Source organism: Castor canadensis, chromosome 1, assembly GCF_047511655.1.
Source record: "Castor canadensis chromosome 1, mCasCan1.hap1v2, whole genome shotgun sequence".
NCBI lineage: Eukaryota > Metazoa > Chordata > Mammalia > Rodentia > Castoridae > Castor > Castor canadensis.
The window spans coordinates 64,805,937-64,818,124 of record NC_133386.1 but is presented as its reverse complement, the minus strand read 5'-3'; the positions used below and the strand labels follow the sequence as shown (position 1 = coordinate 64,818,124).

The window sequence follows — 12,188 nt, the reverse complement described above, 5'->3', positions numbered from 1 at the left end:
AATGGAGTTTAGAATCTGCTCCATTGAAATAAGGTTTTTAAGGGGACAGTTTTAAAGCATCGGGTGAGCAAATGAAAGGCTTTGGGGAGAAAGTCAATCAGTAAATGTGCTGAACACATCCAGTTATTCCTCAGTTTGCAATTTTATTTCTCCGTGATTAGGCCATTTGTGTTTGCTAATTGGTGCCTATCAAAGTTAGGCTCCTGTTCTGCCACAAAGTGGGAGATTAGGCGCTATCCTTGATGATTCTATTTCAAAGAGATGGCTGCCAGGTCCTTTAAAAGATATTCTTGTGTTGTAAAAGCGGCAAGTGTCTTTTAAAATGATTTACATCTCAAAGAAGCAGAAAAAGGACTTAAAATTATACCTTCTAAAATAAATGCTCTAAGAACAGGGAGGTCAGGGACCTAGAGTCAGGGAGCAGCCTAAAGCCAAGGGAATGTTTAGGCCTTCTTGGTCAGTTTTATAATAGAACATATTTTTCAATTCAAAAAATTCCAATAAGAACAGTTTTTAGACTGGGTCAATTTTAGATCTTTATTGCAAAATTAGTTCTTCTTTGTGATACTTATAATGTTACTCATTTTATGCTAGTGTCTAGAATTATGTGTAAGGCAGTATTTGTAAAGATAGACTTTGTGTGTGTGTGTGTATTTCTGTTATTTCATCACCTATAAATTTCTCACTGCATTGAGAAATGGGCTTTTCCCATTTGATGATAAAAATTAAAGTAGAATTTAAACTTTCATTGAATACTATACGCATGAAAAAAGTTTAGGTTGACAATTTCTCACCCAAAATGCTTGGGACTAGAAGTGTTTGGATTTTGGAATATTTACATATATAATGAGACTTCTTAGAGATAAGAATTTCGTGACACACAAAACTCATTTGTTTCATAGATACCTTTTGCACATAGCCTGAAGGCATTTTTATACTATATTTTTAATGTGTTTTGGCTGTGACTTGTCTTGACTTGAGGTCAGGTGTGAAATTTTCCACTTTTGGCTTCATGCTGAAGCCCAAAAGGTTTCAGATTTTGGAGCACTTTGAGTTTTGGATTTTTGGATTAAGGATGTTCAACCTGCATAAGGATAAATAGTAGAAACAGTTGAAAGAGTGATGACTCTTGTGGTTTTAATTAAGCAGATGGTCTCAGATCTCAGCCTGGATCAAGGCATTATTAAGAGGACTTTTAAAAGTTCCCTACAACAATGGCATTGGAGAACTTTAGATCCGTACTGTCCAGTTTGGTAGTCATTAGCCATTAGCCACGTATGTCTTGAAATGTGGTTAATCTGTGCTGTGTCAAATACATCCCAGATTTTGAAGATTTAGTATGAAAAAAAGAAGCTAAGAAAATCTCTGTAATTTTTATTTTGATTTCATATTGAAATACTATTTTGACCATATTAAGATAAATAAGTATCATTAATTTAATGTCACTTTTTTTTTTACTTTTTAATGTCGCTACTAAAGAATGTATAATCACATTATGTGACCTACATTTGTGGCTCTTGTTATATTCTGTTAGATAGCACTAGCTCCAGATTCCTTTTGATAAGAAATGCCTTTTGCTATTTATTTCTTCCAAAAAAATATCAAGATATCACTGTGTTAATGTACAGAACTTACAGCTTTAAAATTGCCAATTTAGCTAAGGACAAGAATTTTCCATATAACTATGTCTCTGCCATAAATTATATCGAGATTAGTCTATGTGTACTATGTTCACCTCCCTCCCTCCCTATACCTTGCCCCTCATTCTGGTCTGGCAGAGCAGCTTGCAAGAATTTGAGGCCCCTTGGTAACATCAGGATACTTGTTGCTTGCTCTCAACTGGATTACTTCTGAAATGTTTCTTAAAAATGACACCACTTTAGCAATAAGCTTCTTAATGATGTCATGGGTTCACCCTGAGTGTATACAGTTTCTTAGCAGTACCTAATTTTCTTTTAATTGTATTTCATTCTTGTTTTGGAATGTTCTGTTTCTTATTCATGAAAAATTCTAACACATGTTACTCCATTACAGGTGGAGTAACTAACACAGCACAATATCAGAACAGATTAATGGTATATGAACCTAACCAGGTAAGACTCATATAAGAACAGCTCATTACTCTCATAAAAATGAACTTTTAAAAGATTTCCACAGGAGGCCAGGCATGGTGGCTTAAGGTTGTAACCCCAACTGCTTGGGAGACAGAGATGGGGATGATTACAGTTCCAGGCCAGCCTGGACAAAAAGTTAGAAAGACCCCATCTCAACCAACAAGCTGGGTGTAGTGGTGATCCCAGCTATGAAGGAGGCCTAGATAGGAGGATTGAGATTTATGTTGACCCTGGGCAAAAACGAGATCCTACCTGAAAAATAAAGCAAAGAACGGTTGGGACTGTGGTTCAAGTGGTAGAGTGCCTGCCTAGCCAGCATAAGGCTCCGAGTTCAAAACCTAATAGCTCCAAACAAAGAAAAAAAATATTTCCACAAGAATTAGTAATCGGAATGCCAAGTCTACACCAGGCACATTGCATCTTAAGCCTAAATAGGGAAAAGGAAGCAGTTGAATAAGCTGCTTTTTGGTTTCTTTTTTGTTGTTACAAAATTTCAGCTCCTCTAATTTTGTGCTATACACAGTGATACACTATTTCAGAGTTTTACATAATGTAGGAAGGACTGTGAATGTCCTGTATCCTGTAGCCATGTCCTTCTGGAATGGATGCCAATCTGTGAAGGAAACATGCTAATAGTTTCATTATTCTCAAATCAAATAACAAATATTATTTAACTTAACATAGCCAAAATGTACCTAGAACAGGTCTAGAAGAGCCAAAAGTAGAAATATGTGAAGAGGTTGAGTATGTTTTTCATCTCACAGCTTGTCCTGAATTAGACGTATTTTGAGGTTGTCTGTATGTTCTGTGGACTTCTCATTGCACACTTTCTGACTTTTGTCCCCCCAAAGAACAAATACTTTTATTCTTTCTCCTTCTACCAAAATATTGATGGCCTTAGCAGATGTCTGCCAACCTTTTTCTTTTCCATGATTTGAATAATGTAAAGATTTTTTTTATTCTGACAATATTCTAAAACAATTTGACTTGGAGGTTTAATATCCATCAGCTAAAGATACTAGGACATGAAACAACAGTTTGACTTTGACTATGTGTGTCAGGATTGGCCCCTGAAAAATATGTTCAGTGTAAAGGTGTTTCTCTTTTTACAAGTGCATTTCCTGATATTATTAGGGGCTGTAAATTTCAGAGACCAAATGTCCATAGGTCAGCTGTCTCAAGAGGCATCACTAATTGCAGTTGCTTGAGTTTGGTACACACATGGTTAAAGAGGAAGAAAGTGTTAGCATTACTTAAATGAGTTCTGCTTCTTGTTTGTACACACATGCTCTTTTTTTAAAATTCTGCTGGCATATTGTTTACGATGGGTACTGGCAAACATCACATCTGCTTGCATCTTGCTCAGAATCTCAATAACTCTATCATTCAGCCCTGGTGCTTATTTCTCTGCAAGGCCTTTGTGGAGACTCGATAATGCCTGCCATCTGCCACAGAGCACATCACTACCTGCCAACAGGCAGGCTGGGGTGACCTCTGCTTCCCCACTACTGATTAGTATTCACACGCTAGCTTATTAGGAATGACCCCACCAGGCCTCTCTGTTTCTTTGCCTTTGCAGTGGTTGGCGGCTCACCTGGCAGGCACTGCAGTGAAGTAAGCTAAAGATATAATCAGGGGATGTAGGCAGGCTTTGCAAACCAGATGGCATCTATAGTATTGTGGCAGGGGACTGGACTGCTAATGCAAACATTGGTTCCTAATACTGTAATGAGTTGTCTCATAGAAAGCACCCAAGAAAAGCATCATCAGAGTTCTTTAAAATCACTCAAGTGTAATGTATTAAAGGTATTTCTTAGCAAAATATCTGAAAGAAAGGTTTGACTATTTTATTAAAGATGTATTTAATTGTAAGGAGATTCTTACACATTCAAATGGGGAGAGCAGGTAATGCAAGCCTTCCAAACAGTACAAACACCTTTTTTTATGTTTTACTTTTGGAGTATATCTTTAAAAGAGAAATTAGACATGAGCTACTATATCTGCCTATAGTGAATATGCCAATGTGTTGTACAAACTTGTTTATAGTTGTTTGTTTCTTTCCTTACAGCTTTGTGAACTGGTGAAATTCTATGTATTCAAAACATCGTATGTTTTTTTCTGGTCAAAATCCAAATTTTTCTTGGCAAAAAAGGAACTAGGTTCTTCCTATGTGTTTACTGTGTGTGGAGAAAGAAATCAGATTTATTTACCTGTCCATATCACTTCCTTGAATTATTTACTTGAAATTTAAAATTAAGGTCATGTTTTCAATGTAGTTTTAAGCTTTTATTTTAAAAGGGGTTGAGCATACCCTTCTTGTTATTAAGGGTGACCTAGCACTGAACATTGACGATTTCACCATTCTCTAAAGTTCTCATGTAAATACTAACAAATATGTGCCTAGAAATCAATTTTCCCAGGTTGGCAGGAGATGAAATTGTAAAAGGATGGGAGAATTGAACTAAATCTTAGCTTACCCACTGATCTCAGGTTAATTTCAGAAAGAAAAGCAAAGTTACCCTCGCTATAGTTTATCTTGGGCCCCTGGGTACTCAATGACCATCGCATTGTAAATAAAAAAGTGAATGTGTATTCGTGATTTCTCTAAATGCCTTATGTATTAGCTCATTTCACCTTCACAATATCAGGTAGGTATTATTATCTCCATTTTACAAATGAGGAGATAGGCACAGAGAGGTTAAGCAAACTGCTACCAATCACAAACAGGTTGTAACTTGGGTATTCTGGAGTCAGAGACTGTTTTCTTATTACACCATTATCCACAGTATACCTGGTCATGTGCTTCAAATCTTAAGTAATTTCCATGAACAAATTCTCTGAATTAGGAAATTTTCCTGAAAATTGTTAATGTTTCCTTTATAAAATGTAAAATGTCCTCTAAAATGCAACCCAAACAAGAGGACATGCATTACATAAGTCACAAAAAAGGACTGGAACTTGTACTTGTTTTCATATAAGAAGCATCTGTATCAAGATATATAAACAATATTCAAATAAAATGTGCTTGATAAACACTAGGGTTCCTACTGCTAATGAATCATTACTGCTATTTCTGCCAAGCAGACCTCCTCTAACAGAATGCACTTGAATTTCTTTTTTTAGAATAAGTGGATAAGCCGCAGCCCCATGCTGCAGAGAAGGGTCTACCATTCCATGGCTGCTGTCCAAAGGAAGCTTTATGTTCTTGGAGGCAATGACCTAGACTACAATAATGACCGGATCCTCGTGCGCCATATCGATTCTTACAACATTGACACTGACCAGTGGACGCGTTGTAATTTCAACCTGTTGACTGGCAAGTATCTTTGATTAAATAAATAAAAAGGCAGAGGTTCACAAAGTTGTCAAAATTGTTTCCTTAGACATCATTTAGTACACCTCTAAATATTAAGTGCATACTGGGTAAAACAACTTAATTTTATTAACCAGAAAGTTGTGCATTACTTATCTCACGACAAACTGGATTCATTCAGGTTGCTGGGCATCTGGTTTCTCAGAACCTTATTTGTACTTCTCATATAACTAAGAGAAGCATGTCAAGTCCATTATCATCAATCAATTTTCAAATGGGAACTTTGAAATATGTAGGAGGAGCAAGGTGCTGAAAGAGTTAGTAACTCTTTACAGAAGCAATTTATATTTTACTTCTTACTTCTTAGTCCTCTTCTATTTCTTGTGAGTTCAGGAGTTCAGAAGAGTGGTGGTCTTCATTATTTGTCACTGTCAAATATTGTTTCTGGGTGTAATCTCTTAGAGATTAAACTTTAGTAGTTCTGTGCATAGGGGTTTGGCTGCATTTCTGGTCACACAACCACATCCAAGCATATCCACAGGGCAATCCTAGGTGTGGCCCCTCCTCATTCCAAAAAGGAATGAAAGGAAAAATATAAACAACATTATGCCTGATGTTTCTTTACAGAATTGAAAACTGTTTCTCTCTTCTCAGTTTGCATTATTAACATCCACAAATGATCCAATCCTTCCAGTGCTGCTCAAATTAAGAGGAAAAGCACAAACTCAAAGTGGGGGGTTAGCTTAGTTCCTGATGACATTTTAATATGCTGAATGGGCATTCAATCACTCACAGCTGCTTTTGGAGGAGGCACCACTGAAAGCATAACCAGAGATTTAAATGCTTTGTATTGAGCTCCTGTTTTTGGAAAATGATTTTTGAGGCCAACAACAAATACCAATTCTCAGTTATAGTGGTACCTTAGACCCTGGATCCTTGGATCTGTGATTCTGCCTGCTATAGGACCTGGCTTATTTATTACTCCAGTCAATCCTGTGTCAGCTCATCAATAAAAAGAGACTCTTTCACTCTCTGATGGCCTCCAGGGAAGAATATGTGGTAGTGAGTTATTCTCTTTTCTTTTTGAAATGGGAGGGGAAACCTTTCATCATTTTGGCGTGTCAGTATCTAGGGATTATCAAGGCTGGTCCCAGCCCAGCAACTTTAATATAATCTTAAAACTGTTGTGTATGTAAAGAAAGGGATGGTAGCAACTTTATCAATTTTTTTTCTGCCATTTGTCTTCATTTGAGGCATGCTTGGGGCATGGCTCTGCTTTATTGGCTACTTGGGGTTGCAGCTGTTACTTTACAAATGTAAACACTTACCTTAAAAGCATTCATGGGCACAATGTTTTGCATATTTAAAATATACTTTTATTTCTATCACTATAAATTCATAGCATACAACATAGTGTAAAACATAGTTCTATATAGCTTACTATTGATGTATTTTAATGCTACATTTACTAACTTGGCTGGTTAATAAGTGTTTTGGCCTGGTTCTGACCTGATACAGACTCATTCTGAGAAATAGTGGTTAATTCTTTTGCCACAGGGGGAAGTTGTCTCCCTCAGTGGCAAAAGGGTTAATTAAAACGTAAGAAATTGAAGGATTTTTTTTTTTTTTGCCATTTTTCTTTTTATTCAATTCTTTTTACTTTAGGCCAGAATGAATCTGGAGTTGCTGTCCATAATGGGAGAATATATTTAGTTGGTGGATATTCAATTTGGACAAATGAGCCTCTGGCTTGTATCCAGGTGAGTGGTGGGAGTTCCTTTTGAAGTTTGCTCAAGTGGTTCAGTAAGGTTATGTTTTGTAGTGCAGCCACTGAAGGAGATATTTACATGTAGAAAGAGTCTCAAGATCCCTTTTTCTGTGTAGCTAGTTCAGGCACTAAATTTTGTCTCACATCTTTAAAATGATGCCTGCTAAATCATTGAGTCATATTGAAAATAAAGGTGGGAACAGCTGTAAAAATATATGTAAGATATTCTGGAAATGGGGAAAATGGGGTGTCTTACCCTTTGTTACAGATAAAAAAAGATCCAAACATCTTTGCTAATGGATCCGTTGCACTCCCAAAATGTTACAAATGCCTCCCTTTCACAGTTTCCTTATTTTGTATTTTGTATATTGCAATTTGTTAATTTCCATGAATGCCACCTAGAAAGGCCTTCCTCTTTCCTGGCAGAGGGTGTGAATGGTAGTGGTTTATGATCAATCTGACAGGGACAGCCTTTGGACCAAAGAATAGCCCTGGCACATCAGCATGTAAGCAGCCCAAGCTGGGCAGGTGACCAACTGGATCTTTCAGAAGAGCAACAGCCTTTGCTGATAAATACATCTAAAATATTACTCATAGTACTATTTTACAGTTCTTACCATACTTTCTCTATTTACATGTTCTTTGATAAAAATATTGACATGTCTTAGCCTTTCTCTTGACACCCAGAAAAAAACTACTCATATTATCTAATCTCATTTTTGTGGAAAGATTTTTTTAATGATTGTTTTAGTATCTTTAAGATTTGTAGAACTATCCAAGCTTTTAATTCTCCAGTTACATATATATGTATGTAAAGGCTATACACATGTATTTTTTTTAAAGAAACCTTTTCCTGTTGTCTAAGTTTTCTAAGTTGCTAGCATCTAGTTGTGTTATCCTTAGTTATATTTCCTTTCGCATTCATAATGTTGTCTTTTTTCCTCTTGAGTTGTCACTCCTCTTGATTTGTTTGGGGATTTTAGCATACTTCTATTATGCATACGGATCAAGTAGAAAAAAATCAGCAAGGACAAGGCAGATATGAAAAACATAATTAATAAGCTTGACCAAATGAATGGATTCTATATTGAAAAGTTAAAATATATTATTCTTAGCATACATAGAACATTTTCAAAACCAATCATGTACTAGGGTTAAGGTTAAAAAACTTTAATAAATTTCAAAAATTTAGTATTATGTATTTCTAATACAATATAAATTTGAACTTAAAATGTTAATTAAAAAAATTTTATATATATATATATATATATATATATATATATATAGAGAGAGAGAGAGAGAGAGAGAGAGAGAGAGAGAGAGAGCCACATTAACTTATGGGTTAAAGAAGTAATAATGGAACTTTAAAAAATTCCCAGAACTGTGTGATAATGAAAGCCATGCATAGCAAATCTTTGGGATAAATATAACTCATTAAGTTAGAAAGTGAATTTAAAAATAAACTCAAAGAAAGTAGAGAATAAAATGAGAGGAAATTAATGAACTAGGGAACAATGACACAGTAGAAAATTATCAAAGCCCTCCCCCCACTTACAAAAAGCACATAAGATTTTAAGGGAGTTAACTGAAAGCATAACTTGTATGAGAGCTTAGTCATATTATCTTCTGGATAAGAACAAATGAACAAACTGTTTTCTCCCCAGGAGTGCTTCTAGTCTTCATCCAAGCATGTATTTATTTCAGGTTTTTAGGTTTCTTTAATTTTTCACTTTTCAGAATTGTGAAACATTGAACTGGGCAAAATGCTCTATAGTGCGAGAACCGTATTTTAGGTGGCTTTGGGGCACTTCATTTGACTACTTGCACAATAGAAAGTTTGGTATTATCATTAAGTGAAGTTGCAAACTTTAAAACACTTATGGGTGTATCTCCACTAATTTTAACATTGGATTAGCTTAAGGAATAGAAAACAAATTAAAGCTGTGACTTAATGAGAAAGTAAGGAAAACTCTTCATACATATTATAGAATGCTGCCATAATTCAATACTTTTCTCTATCTCCTGTTTTGGAATAATCTTGAAACTTAGCTTATAAGACATAGGAAAAAACAAACAAAACATAACAAAACAACCTCAAGCTTCACAATCACTTCATCTGGTTTTTGCCCTCCAAAGAGCTTTTCCCTAAAAGGATCAATAACTATACATGCTAATTTATAGCTAATGATGTCTGGCTGTTCCCAAACAAGCAACCCTTGTCTTTGAGAGATGAAGGGGTGCAAGTGTCTTTAAACCACTGAGGACATTCAAGAGTATCCTCAGGATTACAGTGATTCTAAAAGAGGGGGGGACTCAAAAATGTCTTAACTGATATCTGTATTAGTGGAATAAATTTCACCTGAGATTGTACAATAAAATATTCTAATATATTTGTTTGTAAAGTCAGCAATATAGGTAATTCTGTCTCATTAGCCATTCTGATGAATGGAGATCAGTCCTTTTACAAATTATTTATTCCCTTGGCTGGCATACTGGTGCTACAAAGCACAAACAAATCGATACAAATTTTAAAGAGCTTTTATTATTAACAGATAATATGCCCACATTAGAATATGGATTGTCAGTTAAAGAGATGTTTGTAATAAAAGTTATCATGGATAATATACTTACCATAAACCATGTATATTTTAGTTACTAACAAGTGGTTGCTGGTTATATTATCATTCTTTCTGAACTAACGATCAAATATTGTATATTATGAGTGACCACAGATCTATTCATTTTGATGCACTAATAGTAATATATTAATGGTTGGAGAGACTAGCTACACGCTTAAAGGAAGGCTATTTCCTTACTACTTGCTTTAAGAATATCCAACAGAAGCAAGGAGACAATGGAAGACACAGACTGATTATGAGAAAATGTTGTCAAGATACTAGAAATTACTAACTATAAAAGCCTGTCAAAAAGTATAGGATAAATGGTAGTGAAAATCATATGCACACTAAAACTATCAAACTTAATTTTTTTTGTCACAAATTACAAATCTATGTGATTTTTAATCCAAGATTAATTTACAATTCATTAATCCAAGAGCATGGCTGCTTAATGAATATCATACTTAAATAGTTCAGAGATTGTTCCATCAACATCCAGAAGGACTAAATTCACTTTTTTTTTTTTTTGCCCTTGAAAATACCAGCCAATAACCTGTCTCATTAGACTGCTCCTTCTGGACCCTAATCCAAGTTCATTTACAGTCATTTGTGGGATTCAGCCACCTGGGATGCTGCATGTGAAATGGTGAGAAAGCATACTGGTTCATTTCTGGCTACTGCTCTGACAGACTACTTGATTCATCACAAGGACAACCCCAACAAGAGAAAAACTGAGATGCTCTTAAATTAATGCTTATTTAAAGATTTAGATTTGGACTGGTTAGTAATAGACTCATGGGAAATACTGTAAATACATTCCTGATAAAAGTGAAGGTGCTTTTATTTATTTTGTGGGTGTGTAAGCAAAAGGTCTGGCATAGAAACTTGACTCTAATCTGGTGTGCCATGGATGACAAGTAGTACATAAGGGAGCAGCTGCGTAAGTGTGCAAGTGATTAGTCTGTTTCCAGATCACTTCTACTGTTCTCTTCATTTACTATTATTTCCTTTTGGCTGGGGGTTATGCTGCCAATCTGGCACTGCCTTCTCCCAAACGCCTTCTTTCTGCCAGTTTACAGGGGAGTGTTTGGGAGAAAAACTGCCAAAGCTTCCTTTTCCCTTCACAGATTAAATACATTACATCTGCTTAACATATGCAGTCTCTGTTGGCCCAGGGAACCAGACAAAAGCTCTCTGGATGCTTACCTCACTGTTATTTTGTCTTCTAAACATGAATTTGTTTAGGAGAAGGGATACTATTAAGGCACTAAATCCCTGCTCTTTCTGGGCTGCATTTTTGAGCCCATATACTGTACTCCGCCACTTGCTCAAGTTACCTTTATCAAGTCACTAATTTTCTCTGTTTATCAGGTTTCTTCTCTGTATGTGGAAAACAGTGCTTAATCTTATGCAGTTGAATAAATATTAAATGATCTCCACTTTCTAAATCTAATGAAATACCAATCAAAACCCCATTGAAATGTTCCTTTTTCTTATGATGTGGTCAAGTGGTATTTGTCATACTGATCTTAAAGTTTCTTTAGGAGAGTGAATATATAAGAATAATCAAGAGATTTTTGAAAATGAATGGGGAGACTTTCCTTACACATTTAAGACAACTATAAATCTAATACCACCAGAAGATACATAAATTAATGAAAGAGAACAAAGTTTGTATTTGGTAATTGTTGAGTCTAGGGGATCAGAAGACAAAATGAGCCAGTGCCCCCAACGCACATGAGAGAGAGCACTGTGAGCCCTACATCCTGTAAAGGGACATGCAGTCTCACAAGTCATGGCCCTCTAGGGACGCCTGAAAATGCCACAAGGCTGATAAGCAGGAGGCTTTCGCAGAACTGTATCTATTCCTGCAGAGATATGTCAAAAGACCACTCAACCCCTGACTCCTGACTCCCCTCCCCAACAAAAAGGAGCAAACAAAACAAAACAAAAAAAACAACTCATGTAAACAACAGTGAGCTACCATTTTCTGGGCTCCCTGTCTGTCTTGAGGGGCAGCTTTTCTTTTCTAATAAATCCTACTTGCTGTGCTGACCTTGTTGTCTCACGAGTCAATTCGCGGCCTCATAAGCCAATTCTTTGGCCAGTGAAGGCAAGGACCCTCGACACGGGCTGGCAACAGTATGTAAGAGATATTCTAAATTAGTAATGACAGAGTATACTGTACAGTAAATGGAGAGAAATAAAAGTTCATTTAAGAAAAAAAAAAACAGCTACAATTTGATTTTTATTTTAAGACTTGGTGATGTTCCCTTTTATAAGTGTGGCTTCCCAAATTTCAAGGGCTCCTTTCATATAAAACATGTATTACTATACTTAAAGTCTTAACCACAGGGGTGACAGATGAATAGGCA

General features: G+C 35.8%; 1 protein-coding gene across 6 annotated transcripts in view; it reads left to right on the top strand.

Moving 5' to 3' along the window:
• Window positions 1–12,188, top strand: part of Klhl32 (kelch like family member 32) — a 190,274-nt gene that overhangs the window by 170,062 nt on the left and 8,024 nt on the right. For 5 of the 6 annotated variants that reach the window (XM_074077904.1, XM_074077905.1, XM_020187154.2 and 2 more), the window contains 3 exons: window positions 2,035–2,093; window positions 5,238–5,430; window positions 7,093–7,187. In XM_074077904.1, the coding sequence (XP_073934005.1) occupies window positions 2,035–2,093; window positions 5,238–5,430; window positions 7,093–7,187 (347 nt within the window). Of the gene's footprint in view, window positions 1–2,034; window positions 2,094–5,237; window positions 5,431–7,092; window positions 7,188–10,358; window positions 10,460–12,188 lie in introns of all 6 variants that reach the window. The other variant, XM_074077902.1, reaches the window with a different exon arrangement.